At 45.1% G+C, this 14,383-nt stretch overlaps 2 protein-coding genes across 2 annotated transcripts; both read right to left on the bottom strand.

Annotated features, from left to right (window-relative positions):
- Nucleotides 1-2,982: 2,982 nt before the first annotated feature.
- On the bottom strand, nt 2,983-11,854 carry LOC132464748 (vesicular glutamate transporter 2.2-like). Its single transcript, XM_060061298.1, has 12 exons — nt 11,310-11,854; nt 9,598-9,853; nt 9,202-9,320; nt 7,934-8,048; nt 6,852-6,939; nt 6,597-6,683; nt 6,318-6,460; nt 5,774-5,923; nt 5,284-5,416; nt 5,093-5,203; nt 4,870-4,997; nt 2,983-4,780 (listed from the first exon to the last, which is right to left on the bottom strand). The coding sequence occupies exons 1-12, from the start codon at nt 11,393-11,395 to the stop codon at nt 4,442-4,444; spliced, it is 1,755 nt and encodes a 584-aa protein (XP_059917281.1). The 5' UTR covers nt 11,396-11,854; the 3' UTR covers nt 2,983-4,441.
- A 315-nt stretch (nt 11,855-12,169) lies between these two features.
- LOC132464972 (P2Y purinoceptor 3-like) lies at nt 12,170-14,372 on the bottom strand. Its single transcript, XM_060061606.1, has 2 exons — nt 14,352-14,372; nt 12,170-13,487 (listed from the first exon to the last, which is right to left on the bottom strand). Exons 1-2 carry the CDS (start codon nt 14,370-14,372, stop codon nt 12,417-12,419), a joined length of 1,092 nt encoding a protein of 363 aa, XP_059917589.1. The 3' UTR covers nt 12,170-12,416.
- Nucleotides 14,373-14,383: the final 11 nt, after the last annotated feature.

Here is a 14,383-nt window from a genome sequence, read left to right as displayed (position 1 = left end):
ACTACTACATTTGGGCTAGGTGATGGATCACACACAGAGCAGGACACGCACGCACACACGCGCGCACACGCGCGCACGCACACACACACACACACACACACACACACACACACACACACACACACACACACACACACACACACATACACACACACACACACACACACACACACACACACACACACACACATACACACATTCACGCACACACGCACTCACACGTGCCGGAATAGAATAAAACCTGCAACCAAATATAAAACATGCTACTTTGGGGTAGCATGACGGTACTGCAATGTATCAGAAATGAGTGTGTGTGTGTGTGTCTTTGTTTGTGTGTGTATGTGTTAATTATTAACGTGCGATATACAATATTAGATATTGTAAGATGTAGATTGTGTAATTTTGATCTTAATCTCCATAATATTTAGTTATAGTCTGCGTCGTGTGTGATGGTTAGAGGCAGTGTGATGCTGTACACATTATATAAAGAGGCAAAAGAAAATGAAAGACCTCTGATCAATTATACTCCATATAAATAGCCAAAGATTCCTTGAAAAGAAGATAATGAGAAGGTCACTCTTCTCCTCTGACCACAAATACTCATATTTAAACTTCTGAGGAGCACATCTTCAACATCTAAGAAGGGCTGGTGTTGCGGTCAATGTTTGACTAAATGCTGCTATTTGATCTAGTTTTGGAACTAACGCCCTTTGTGTGTCAGTATTGAAGGGCGATATAAAAAGCTGATACATAATTAAACTTCAATTGATAAGAGTGTTTGGTATATAGTTCTAAAATTACCAAATTTGAAAGTGGGAAACAAAGAAATGGAGACATTAAGAGAATCCAAGAAAATTAAAAAATCTGTACTTTTATTTAGAAATTCAGATCGTAAAGTGTGTGTTTGTTTATTTCGCTTCAGGGCAATTCAACATGACATTTATGACGCTCGCGAAAGCTTACTTACAGCGCAAAGCTCTCCATTAATAAAGCAATTAGCAACGGAGGGAAAATGAGGCGTGTGAATTTAATTGTCCAGAGTACAATGCAGTGCCAGAGGGTCTCGTAAACAATAATTACTCCACTGTTTTTGTCAAACACTGTGGCTCTATTTACACCTATGGATCAACCCGGATTTTAAAATTACAGGTTCACATCCACTGTGGATGATACACAGTATGAGTTCACTTGAACAACAATAGCTTAATAATGGAGAGGGAGAGAGAGAGAGAGAGAGAGAGAGAGAGGGAGTGAGAGTGAGGGAGAGAAAGAGAGAGAGAGTGAGAGTGAGAGGGGGAGGGAGAGGGAGAGAGAGAGGGAGAGAGAGAAAGAGAAAGAGAGAGAGAGAGAGAGAGAGAGAGAGAGAGAGAGAGAGAGAGAGAGAGAGAGAGAGAGAGAGAGAGTGGGGAGGGGGATAATAGTATGCAGGGGGAGAGCCTCAGGGGACGAGTGCCACCCCTGTCATCAAACACTCATTCTGTCCGGGCCTGATCCCATTACAGTCCCACTGGAGACCCACCACCTGCCCTCCACTGCTTGCCTCTCCTCGCTCCTCCTGACCAGAATTAAACACAAACACTCACAAACAGGCACCACCAAGTCACACACATGCTACACAAAACCGTAAAATACAATTACAAGACAGGTAAATGGGTGATGGTTTCAACCAACCAGTGAGCTTCATCGATTCTGTCCACCCACTGCTGGTCCAATTACACAGCCGCGTCGCAGGGGTAACAGCCATGACCATTCCATCTGGTTAGGCATGGGAAAACATGTTCCACGTGGCTGGTGACACGATTGTGTTTCCTGTCAAATTAACAAGTGCTCTGAGAAGCAGCCGCTGAGGGAGAGAGAGAGAGGGAGAGAGCAAGGGGAGATAGTGTCCTCTCTCGGCTAGGGAGATTAAGAAGAATAAGTTGATTGATTGATAGATAGCATGACAGCTGATTCTGATAGCCTCATTACATCGATTTGATATTGATTTCAGGAACTGTTATCCTGTGTTTGTACAATATGCCACGATTGCTACGCCATATTGAGTGTAGTGTTTTCTGAGGTGATGGGACACAGTCATATTAAGAATGTTAATGTTCTAATGTAATGTATGTAACTCAACTTAAAGTTTAGAATGACCTATGACGATTACACTCTTATCTATAGCAATTGGAATATTATTATGTATCCATATTAATCGTTATTGACTGATATATTCAATATCAATGAAAAGACCAGAACCACTCCTGCTGAAACAGTATGGATCCTCATTGGAATGTTTATGTATGAGCTCCATAAGCCTGGGGACTCCTCCAGGACCCGGTCATCAGGGTACTGCTGTGCGTGTAACACTGCTGACCTTCAACGATACCGTCGATAAGCAGGGTTCTGCCATGCGGGTGGACTTTTGTTCCTTTGTCAGTTGGAGAGGTGGGAGAGAGCTCATTACACTCAGTTTATCTTGCTCATACCTTTCCTTCATGACTTCCTTGCACTGCTCATATAGGAGCAGGGGAATCATGTAAAAGGTGCTCTGTCAGCCTGGGGTTCAAGATTTTCTGTTAGTACACCAGACACTGACAGCGAGAGACTTAAATCATACAAAATACAGTATAGTAGGGTTGGACTGTTATCCTGCTTTGTGTGAATCAAGTGGTATGCTATGGCAGGTGGATGTATATGATGGGCGATATCAGACAGTAAGGTTAGCTGGTGCAGATGTAATCTGGACTATAGTATTAGGATTACTGTTCTCACTCCCTGTAACAATTACCAAGCTACATGGTCCGCTAGTCTTCCTCACACACTCAGGGGACAACTGCAATTGATCTGCTAATGAGAGCGAAAGAGGACATTGATTGGAAAAGGGTCAGGGGGGGGGGGGGGAGTAGTTTGGTGGTCTATCTATAATTTCTCTGGACCTTTAACTTTGAGGTGAACCACACAGGAGAAGAAACCGTGACGAGAAAGAAAATCACAAAAGGATGACTTTTGGATATATTTTTTATAAAACCATGTGAGCATTTCTGTGACACTTTTTGACATCAACATTTGTCTTTGTTAAACACATTGTGGGAAGCCATAAAATCACATTTATCTGTATACTTAAATGTCAGGCACAAAGGCCTGATAGTATCTTTTGGTCATCTTTAACATTCTTAAATATGTATATATTTTAAACATCCTTGCAGTGTTCACATAGAATCTAAAGTGATTAAATAGCAAACAAAATATGATGGGAAAGCCCATCTTTTTAAAATGTGTTCTTTCTTAATTTTTTTTTTACTTGACAATATCAAATCATCAATAAAGTACGTTTGGTGACGATGAGAACAACCAAGAAACACCAAACGGATCACAAAAACGCGGTTGTTCAGATACAGTACGGTTTTCTTGGCGGTGGGAATGCGATGATTCACCCTGCATCCTCAGCAATAACATGAACTGGTTCAAACACATAACTTATGTCGATCATCACGTGACTCTAAAACAACTACGAGTAGATACAGCAAGGCAGTGCTACGCCACTAAACATAGAGTGATGACGGGGAAGTGATACACAGGAGTTATTGCAGTGCACACCAAACATCCATAAACAACTTCTTGAGAACATTGGCCTTCAGTGCTCTCTGATGCATCTTACGTTACTGCCAGAACCTGATTATGAAAGTTCACTTTATTACTTATGTTGACAAACACCTATCTAAGACCAGAAGCAGCAGGCAGAATCAGGACTATCAGAGACTGTCAGAAGGCTGTATCCAAACATTGAATTGAGCAAATTCATGCAACGACACACACTAAGATTCTACATTTGAGGTTCAACTTCACTCACACTAGTTTTCTCCTATGTTTTATTGGCCTTGCTTAAGAAGACCATTTTTGCAAGCAGACGAATCCCTGAAAAGGTACTGTCCATGAAAAATATGGCCTTTTATATCAATGTTAACACAGATCAAAGACCCAAATCCACAATAGTCTCACAGAAACAGTATACAGGTATATGCAATACATAAAACACATTTTTGAGAAATAGATTAGAATCTTCTTCTTTTGAATACTTATGTTATCAGTGCAATCAGAATGGTGTTACCCTACTGTAGACCCTACTATGGCGATTGGCAATGGCTCTCGTTGTTCAAGTAGATTGTTGAGGTTTGGGAACGCTAAGTTTCTAATATATCAGTACATGTTTTCTTCCTATAGTTCATTATGCCGGCTAGATACATGTGATGAGTAACACCTTGAAATCCCGAGAGGATTGTTTTGCATTGCAATAAATTTTCAACTATCTCTTTATACTGCATGTTTAAATGATGTTTTTGTTGAGTACACGGAATGAACAGCTGATTAAACCACTTACTTTGTGCAGTCCGCGGTCCGGACACTGGTTTGGCCTTGGTAAGTCCACTCACCGCATCGCCCACGTGAAGGGGTGGACGCTCTAGGAGTATCCGTCCTTGGCGTGCGTCTGACCGGCGGGCTGCTGCACGTACTCCTCTGTCTTATCCCAGTCCTGGACCCAGCCCCCGTTCAGCTGAGCCGTGGCCCCGTAGCTCTTGGGGGGCCCGCCCGCCGCTCCCCCGGGCCCGATGCTCTGGGTGATGTCCCCAGTCTCTTCGGCCAGCTCGTCTTCGTCGATGAAGCCGCACTTCTCGTCGCTCATCTCCTCGGGGTCGGCCCAGGGCTGCTTCTCCCCGGACGCGAAGATGCCGTAGAAGATGACGCCCCCGTAGTGCACCATGGCAGCGATGAGGAAGACGTACTGCCACTCCTCGCGGGTCTGAGGGAGGAGCACACCGCTGAGAAGTCTGGACAGGGTGAGGTACTTTCTCGACATTGACATCCATGCCATGATAATAAAGAACCTACCTTGTTCTTGGTCATGGCCCCGACTATGAGAGGGCACACCATCCCTGACAAAGTCCCCACTCCGTTGGATATACCCATGAGGATGCTGGCGTAGCGAGGAGCAATGTCCAGATGATTGACATTGAAACCTAGAGCAGATAAAATATCATACGGTTAACATGACTGCAGGTCACTGTCGGAGTTCTGTGGGATTGACCTCATTCTCCTGAACTATTGGACTCACCTGATATAGCGAAGCCACTGAAACCAACCGCCAGGACGAGGAAAGAGATGGCCATACCCTTGCTGTGAGAGTACCCCACCACCAACAGTAGAGTAGCCTCCATCCCAAATCCTACTCACAAAGGGCAACATTTCAGTGAGTGGGTTCATCCGCATGATCCCATGAACCAACCAATGGGGAACCACCCTCACCTCCGCAGTTCATGATCTTCCGCACCATGGTGGTGGACATGATGTTGTTGGTGCGGAGGTAGTCGGCCAGCTGGCCTCCCAGAGGTACGATGATGGTCATCACCAGGTGGGGCAGAGCGGACACCATTCCAACCTGAGACACAATGGGAGCTCAGCAATGTCAGAGTACAACGGCATATCCCACACCAAAGATGAAGGGGAAGATATCCCCCGTTCTGGAACCAATCTGCTGTGTCTTTGAACTCCTGACTGTCTAGCTGCCACATCTATCAGCCGTACTTTCATAGAATGACTGCGGTCCATGCGGGCAGGAATAAAACCTGTCCAACCAGAGTGATTCATGCTCCTTTTCAAGATAAAGATTGTGTAACGGTGGAAAACATTTCCATCAGGTCACACATCCAATGCCACATCTTTAGTGGAAAAATAAATGAATGAATGCCAACCACAGTACTTTGAACTTTGAGTAATGGGGTGTTTTGGTTTGTACCTTGCTGATTTCAAAACCAAACACTTCCTCAAAGTAGGCGGGCTGGCTGATGAGGAGCAGGTAGAAAGTCCAACTCCTGCAGAAGTTGGCCACGATGATCGCGTAGACGGGCATGGAACAGAAAAACTTCTTCCAAGGAGTCTTGAATTTCTGTGTAAAAATAACAAGATGGAGGCAATGGAGAAGGATTTGAGCTGAATGTGCTTTCAGCATTAATACCATGTGCTGTGTGTATTCTAATGTATATATTTCTTTATGGCCCACTCCCTATTACATTCCACTTTAAATATGTACGGTTCCAATTGGTTCTATATTTATAACTACTATATATTTGTACTCATGTACTTTTGCTATTTCTTTTGTTTTATGCCTACTAAGCAGATGAAATGTTCCTTAATAACTATCACAGCGTTCTGAGCAATCAGCAAAAAATAAAATAGTTCTGAGCCAAAGTACACCATAAGAATAAAAATGACTTTAATAAATAAAATGTATAAAGGGTTGAATGATGAAAGGCAAGTGATCTGGGCAGAGAGGAGCCCACCTCCATGGCCCCCATCATCTGGGCGCTCTCCCCTATGCTCTCCTCGATGTAGGTGCGCTCCTCGTCAGTGATGGTGGGGTGCTCCGCCGGGCTCTCGTAGGACACCAGGATCCAGAAGAGGTACCACACCATCCCAAACGACCCTGCGAGGCGGGACGGGGACGGGACGGGACGGGACGGGGACCGTGGGTGAGCGTTACAGTAAAGGCTCCAAACACGGGCAGGATAGCCAAGGGGAATGGTAGGAGTCCACCTGCAGGACTACAGGGGGGTGCTCACCGTACAGGTAGAAGACAGAGGACCAGCCGGTGTACTGCACCAGGATCCCCGCCAGAGGCATGGCGATGACGGCGCCCGCGTAGGAGCCTGTGCACAGGACCACAAACGATGAACAATGAATAACCAGGGAACACACTTCCAGAGTGGCTGCCCTCATCAAACCCAAACCAAGCCTCAGAGTGGATGCAGAACTTAAACATGAATTCAAGTGAAATGCTCTGTACTTTCTGTTGGCAGTGACTGTTATGTACGTACCGCAGAAAGATATAGTTGCCAGGCGACTCCTCTCCATCGGTGGGGCCCATTTACTCCATATGCCATGACAGGCAGGGTAGGTAACTCCCTGGGAGGGAAGAATCCTACATTACACACAGAGAATTTGATGATACTGTCTGTCCAACACCCAGATGATGCTCATGCTATACAGTGTTTTACCTCTGATTCATGCTACTCAAGAATGGCCCTGAACGCTCTCCTAAGAAGATTACCATTTTTATTCAGATTCTTCATTGCTGATCTGATCCTTGTTTGCCTCCTTCGCATACAAGCTATATCTTGTGATTAGAGGGAGAGGCGTTGACTAAGCTGCACCTCTATTTTCTTGTCCTATTAGTCAAATGCACGGACCGCAGGACAAATCACATTTGATCGCAAACAAACTGAGACTAATGGGATAGGTGTGAGTCCACGCGTTTTTAAGCTGACTACCCACTCCGTTGGAAACCCGCTTGCACCCATTAAATCTTCATTATACTCTAAGTGGCACACAATCAGCTATTGATGGACACAAATTGCTACGGTCTGCTTTGGTAGACACCCTGAAATGCTAATGTTTAATTTGCAGTAATAACAGGGCGTGCAGTGGAGGCAGGTCTCATGGCCAAGAGGTGCTGTTGTAATGAGGGGTTTGGCTGCAGCAGCAGCAGCTACACAGGACCACAATGGAGAGCGACCTTCAGCTATAGAACAGCCCTCTTGCTGAAACAGCGGCTCGGCGGGCTTTGATTGGTGAGGTTCAGTGTGACTCAGGGTGTGCTCGGCGAGGTGTAGGGGGTGAAGTGTTTCGTTTTGAGGGTGGTTGGACCAGGCAGCGTTCTGACTAATCTGACAATAGCAGATGACAGCAGCCTGTCGGTAACTCGATTTAGTCCAGGTGTACTTGGTTGTTCACAAGGACAATGCTATATCTGCTTGTATTAGATTGAGGAACATGATGATAGCTAAACGTTTGTGGATCATACGAGTGAACACATACGTGGGTTATTGAAAATCATCCCTTTGAGTGGCCCACAAAAAACAATTTGTGGAACGGAAATCGATTCAATACTCATCAGTACCTCCACAAGCCCTTGTAATATCCTCACAAAGATGACTGTTCCATAGTGGTTGCGGGCGGCACAGGGAATGAACATATTGAGTGTAGACGTGAGGAAGATGGCCGCCCCAAACACCCTAGAAGACGAAACGTCACGGTTACCTTTCATAGAGGCTGCACCAAGTACACAGGTCTATTATTGTAAAGAAGCCTATTAAAGAATAGTATTCACTTTCTGTACACAGACAGACAGGAAGAGATAGACAGACCATACTAGGGAATTAGATAGATAGATAGATAGACAGACAGACGGACAGACGGACAGACAGACGGACGGACGGACGGACAGACAGACAGACAGACAGACAGACAGACAGACAGACAGACAGACAGACAGACAGACAGACAGACAGACAGACAGACAGACAGACAGACAGACAGACAGACAGACAGACAGACAGACAGACAGACAGACAGACAGACAGACAGATAGATAGATAGATAGATAGATAGATAGATAGATAGATAGATAGATAGATAGATAGATAGATAGATAGATAGATAGATAGATAGATAGATAGATAGATAGATAGATAGATAGATAGATAGATAGATAGATAGAAAGATAGATAGATAGATAGATAGATAGATAGATAGATAGATAGATAGATAGATAGATAGATAGATAGATAGATAGATAGATAGATAGATAGATAGATAGAGTAGATTATGGAAATATATATGTGTTACAAGCAAGCAAAAGAGGTGTTTTCGTTTCTTCAAAAATTATATCACTTTGTCTGCCTACCATTTTATAAACATGGAAGGAACGGAACAGATGTGTTTTTTCTATATTTGAATAATCAGTTGTTAATTAAATTCGGCGTGTGGCATGCGAGCACGTTTCTCGCGGTTCTCTGCTCTCCTTCGCAGGTCTGGTTGCCATGCCTCCGAATATAAAGGATGGACACGGTGGTCCCAGGGGGATTGACATGGGGGTCCCAGGGGTGCTCATTAACACGAGGAGGAGGCGCGACCTGCGGGCATCGGTGCCGCTCCCCCTTTAGGAGCGCATCAGGTCAGGCCTCCATCCCGCCGTCCTCCTATAGGTCCACATCCTCGAAGTGGATGACCATAAATGTGTCTTTACGAACGGGATCGGGTCGTGTGCTGCATGCGGCCAGAGCAGTTATCAAACTTGTTCTCCACGAAGCCTGCTGAGGCCCACGCGTCAGGCTATTCGGTAGCAGAACGAATTTCGTCCCCGAAAGACATCAGTAGTTGGCCTACCTGTTCGCTGCTAATCGTGACGATATATATCCTCCAGGGATCTGGGTGACTATGTAGCCCCAGAAAAAAGAGCCGTGGATCATCCCCACGGTCTCCGGGTCCCAGTTGAATTTTGCTTTCTAAAAAATTGAAAGTAAGGAAAATCCAATGATTATATATTCATAGGTGTTAACGTTTGATAGCCTGTGCTATTTATTTTTTATTTGCTTAATAAATTCCAATAATTAAAATATGATGCATTAGTGCAATAACGTGCTGGTAAATTCCTTTGATGAGATGGAATAAGTTAGAGGCACTGATTTAAATTAATCACCATGCACGTGTCTAGTTTTTTTTACATGGAAGCCCCCCCCCCCCCCCGCCCCCCCCCCCCAGTAGAGCCGTCCAGAGACGTACCTCGATCACTATGATCTTGCCGTCACGGTGGATCGTGCTGTTGTTGACCATGCTCACGATGGCCACGCCCAGGTTGCACCGGATCCCGAAAGAGATGCAGAAGCCGAGCCCGCTCATCATCGCGATGATGTACCTGCGAGGAGCCCCAAAGCACGTGCAGTCGCATAGGGGTGTCTTCTTCTGCTGCTGGTCCCGGGGTCTCCCATCCTCCGTCAGCTCGATCACCTCACCGGTCTGCTGGCGTCTTTCCAGCTTCCTGCACACCGATTGGTTATGCATATTTAGCTTTTGATCATTGTGTGACTTCATCCAAATAAATATAGGCCTAACAAATCTAAAACATAAAAATAAACCACAAAATTAGACAATATTTAATAATTTTGTAGAAATTCAACTTTCGGCTGCAGCCCAAATTAGCCGTTATTAAATTACGGCAATTTAATAATTTCGTTAATTTGTTACATTATGCAAATAAATGCGACCTCTTCAAAGGGCATTGTGGTTTTTATAACGGAAGCAGCACAGAGGTACCGAGGTCATGGTTTTAGGCCCATTTCAATCACCGCAGGGACATTAGGTCCATTCTCCTCGACGGGGAGACGGGCCCCACACGTCCTCTTTATTCCATATAGGCTGCTTCCTAACGAGGGACTCTAACGAAGAGATGACCTTCATACCGCAATGCAGCAGAACCTCACGAATCAGAGTGAAACGACCGTTTGACGTGCGGTTCTTAGGAGACATTTTACAATTTTGCAATTAATTTTGCAATTTTGTGTTTTAACTCGTTTTTATATTTATTTAGCCTACATTCAAATGTAGTAGCCTAAATCGTGCACAGGCCTACATAACTAGAACAGGCCTAATCCCAGGGATAAGCCTATTAAACAATTCTTTCTTCGATTTTTTTTGTTATATTTATGTCATTAAATGTATAATTACCATTATATTTAATTTTAGTTCATTCAAAAACATTATTTCTGCGTCTATCCGACACCTTGCAAATGTGGTAATTTTAAATATGAATCGCTTCTCCTGATGCTCATTGTTTCCAGATGTGAGATGTTTGGGGCCTGTAAGGATTCAGCCTATACGACGCTCGGCCAGGATTCTCCTGTCTTCATCTTCAGCCCACAATGAACCTTCTTTGCAAAACAGTCCAATTTTAAGAAAGAACCGTTGTTTAATCATCCCGAATAGGCTTTGCCCCTTTAATTTACAATCGGCCGTGAGACGTTTTTGGGCGTTTGGCTGTGTCTTATTTAATATATATATTTATTTATATGTTGAGGACCCTTTAAACTGAATGAAAATATTTCTGGAGAGTGGATCTAAAATAGATCGATCATTAATGGATGTGGAGGACTACACATGGTAATAGATAGCCTCCGACCTGATGTCACGACTGGTGCTGTTTCATTAAATATTAAAATCTCCTCAGCTGCTGTGAGGAGACATCCTCCAGGGAAATAACGGATCCTTAAATATTCGGCCCCACAATGCTGCTTTTCAGCGTCTTGTCCATAATTCATCATGAGATAAATTAGAGTCTCCTACCTTGGCTTCAATGGAATTATAAAAACAAACGAATTTAAAACCACTGGCTCATATATATATTAATATATATATATAAATAAATATATATATATATTTGTCTTTTTTTCCTTCATAACGCAACGAATATCTGAACAATGGGACATCTTAAGCCTTACCTGTGCAGAGTCCCGAGGGCCTTCCCAGCCAGGCTCTTGATCCCCTCTTTAGTGGGAGGAAAAGCTCGTTCCTTTTCTGGCTCCATATCCAAATTATTTTTAATCTAACAGCTACTCTATGATAAAGGGCGGCGCGGCGGTCATGAACATATTGTTCATCCAGACGTTGTTCCAAGCGCTGCTCCTCCGCACGCAGAAACCCACCGTCCTAAACGGACGAGTGAAGTGAAGAAAAAGGTTGGACGTGATCGGGCTGGTTCCCCAGTCACCAAGCAGCAGTCAGACAACCCGCTCCGCCGTGCGTAATGGCGCTCCGTTCCGCGCGACCCATCCTAGGATCCAATTAACGATTAAATCAGATGAACCAAAATGTAAACGGTTGAAGTTGTAAAGTGTTATTAACCATCAGAAATTCAGCGATGGCGAATTATCGTGCAATCGAACCGGCTTCACCTTGAGGTGAGCAGGACCGCCACTATTCTTATCTGAGGTGAGAATCAGGCGGGATTCAGCACCTCGGAGAGCAGCGCGCGAAATGAGCTCCCCTCAGCGGCTCGGTGCGTCACCGCACGCCCCTCCACTAAAACCCAGCTGTTCTAAACATTTTGTCATAAAAGGTCCGCCTTGGTTTACATAGATAATTATTTGTAATGTAGGCCTAAATGCTTGATCAACAACTGATTTTTATTATTTAAATCACACCATACCAAGCTGCCTGTTATGTGGTTTTAAAGCATGCTGCAGACAGCTGTTAGCATATGGCCTGATATTTGTATTGCTCAAAGCATCAGTCTTTCCTTCACAGCCCAACCACACAGAGGCGGTGTTGTGTTGGAATAACTACTCATAACCACCAATAGTTGGGAGCGATCATCTTTAGAATTTATTATGAATGATACCATTTACAGGCCTAGCACCATTGACAAAATAAAGGCATTTTCCACTACAAAAAGGCTTGGAGGTGAATTTGATTTTCTCCTACATAGCCTGTACAGGTGGACGTAACACATTCGTTTTTTGGATTCAATCATTTCGAATTCCGTTCCGTTCACTTCCATTCCCGAAACTGAACTCAAAACGACGCCACAGAACACAACATCCGAGACGTCACCGTGCAGAAAGAATCTCCAGAGGCACCACGGCGCTCACCCCGGGGGACCGTGATCGCGTAACGGCTCCTCGATCACTTTTCAGCGAGGGGGCCGCCGCTGACTTGACGTCTGCGCGTCGGCGCCAAAGTGTCTGAAAAGTGTCGTGGAGTTCCCGCCTGAACTGCTGCCCCGCGAAGCAGCTGAACAGCGGGTTAATGCATGTGTTCAAGCTGCACACGCACATCTCCAGGCTGAACAGCAGGTCCGCGGTGCGCCACGCTGCGGGGGTGTCCGGGTAGACCGCACGCATCACGATGGTGGCGTTGCGGATCAGGTGGTAGGGCAAGTACAGCAGGGAGAAGATGATCAGCACCGCACTCATCACGCGCACGAGCCGCCGCCATTTGTGGTGCGGGCGGTGCAGACAGGGCAGGTGGCGCAGCTCGTTGACGCTGCGCACGCAGCAGTAGCAGATGGAAACCAGCGGGAATACGAATCCGGTGATGGAGCAGAAGACGGAGTAGGGCAAGCTCACGCTGGTCACGTCCAGCAGCACGTATAAGGTGCACACGCTGCGGTTGATGCCTGGGCAGGGCTGCACGATGGTCATACCCGCGACGGGGACGCTGAGGGCCAGCGTGACTAGCCACACGGCCCCGCACAGCAGGACCGTCTGCCGGCGGCCCAGCAGCGCCACGGAGCGCAGTGGGTGCACGATGGCCAAGTAGCGGTCCAGACTAATGGAGGAAACGAAGAAGATGCTGAGGTAGAAGTAGTTGTGGTAGAGCAGCCTCACGGCCTTGCACAGGTCCGGGCCCAGGGTCCAGTCGAGGCGGTCCAGGTGGAAGTAGATGAGGAAGGGCAGGGCCAGCAGCCAAGAGGCGTCCGCCAGCGTAAGGTTGAAGATGAGGACGGTGCTGCGCGTCCAGCGCTTCAGGCGGTGGGAGAAAATCCACAGGGAGAGCAGGTTGAGGGGCAGCCCGAGTATCAGGACGCAGATGAAGATGACAGGCATCAAGTACAACTGGATCACCGCGAGGCCCTCCTGTCCAGGGCCCTTCAGGTCGCAGAAGGGCGTCTCTGGAGGCTACAAAGACGGGATTCACCTGTGAGGTGACGGCATACATACCTACTCAGACACGTCATCTGATTCTACAGATCAAGGATTTGGACTCACTGGCTACAGCCCTGGGTATATTTATATAAAGATTGCTAAATTTGTCTGCGCTTTAGTAAAGTAATTATAGCCCTTAATTAAAACCCTCAATATTTACACTATCAGCTACATAGAAAGATACATAACGGATACGAGCCTATGCAAATAGTGATTACCTGACACTATAATAACTGACTCTTGTTAACTGACACTGTAATATCTGACATAACCGACACTGTAATAACTGACATAACTGACGTAACTGACACTGAAATAACTGACACTGTAATAACTGACCCTAATAACTGACACTGTAATAACTGACATAACTGACGTAATAACTGACACTAACTGATACTTTAATAACTGATATAACTGACACAGTAAAAACTGACACTGAAATAACTGACACAAATAAGTGACATAACTGACACTGTAATAACTGACATAACTGACTAGGTTATAACTGACATAACTGACACGGTTATAACTGACATAACTGACTAGTTTATAACTGACATAACTGACACGGTTATAACTGACATAACTGACACTCTTTTAACTGACATAACTGACATACCTGACACTGTAATAACTGACATGATTGACACTGTAATAACTGACGTAACTGACACTGTAATAACAGACACTTTAATAACTGACACCGTGATAACTGACATAACTGAGACTGTAATAACTGACACTATAAAAAACTGACACTTTGATAACAGACATTGTAATATCTGACACTGTAATAACTGACTATAACACCGAACTATAAACCTTAGCAGTTACCTGGTTGTAAGTGTTGCCCATGTCTGAGGAGC

Source organism: Gadus macrocephalus, chromosome 9 (genome assembly GCF_031168955.1).
Source record: "Gadus macrocephalus chromosome 9, ASM3116895v1".
NCBI classification, from domain to species: domain Eukaryota; kingdom Metazoa; phylum Chordata; class Actinopteri; order Gadiformes; family Gadidae; genus Gadus; species Gadus macrocephalus.
This window is presented reverse-complemented; position numbering and strand designations above follow the sequence as displayed.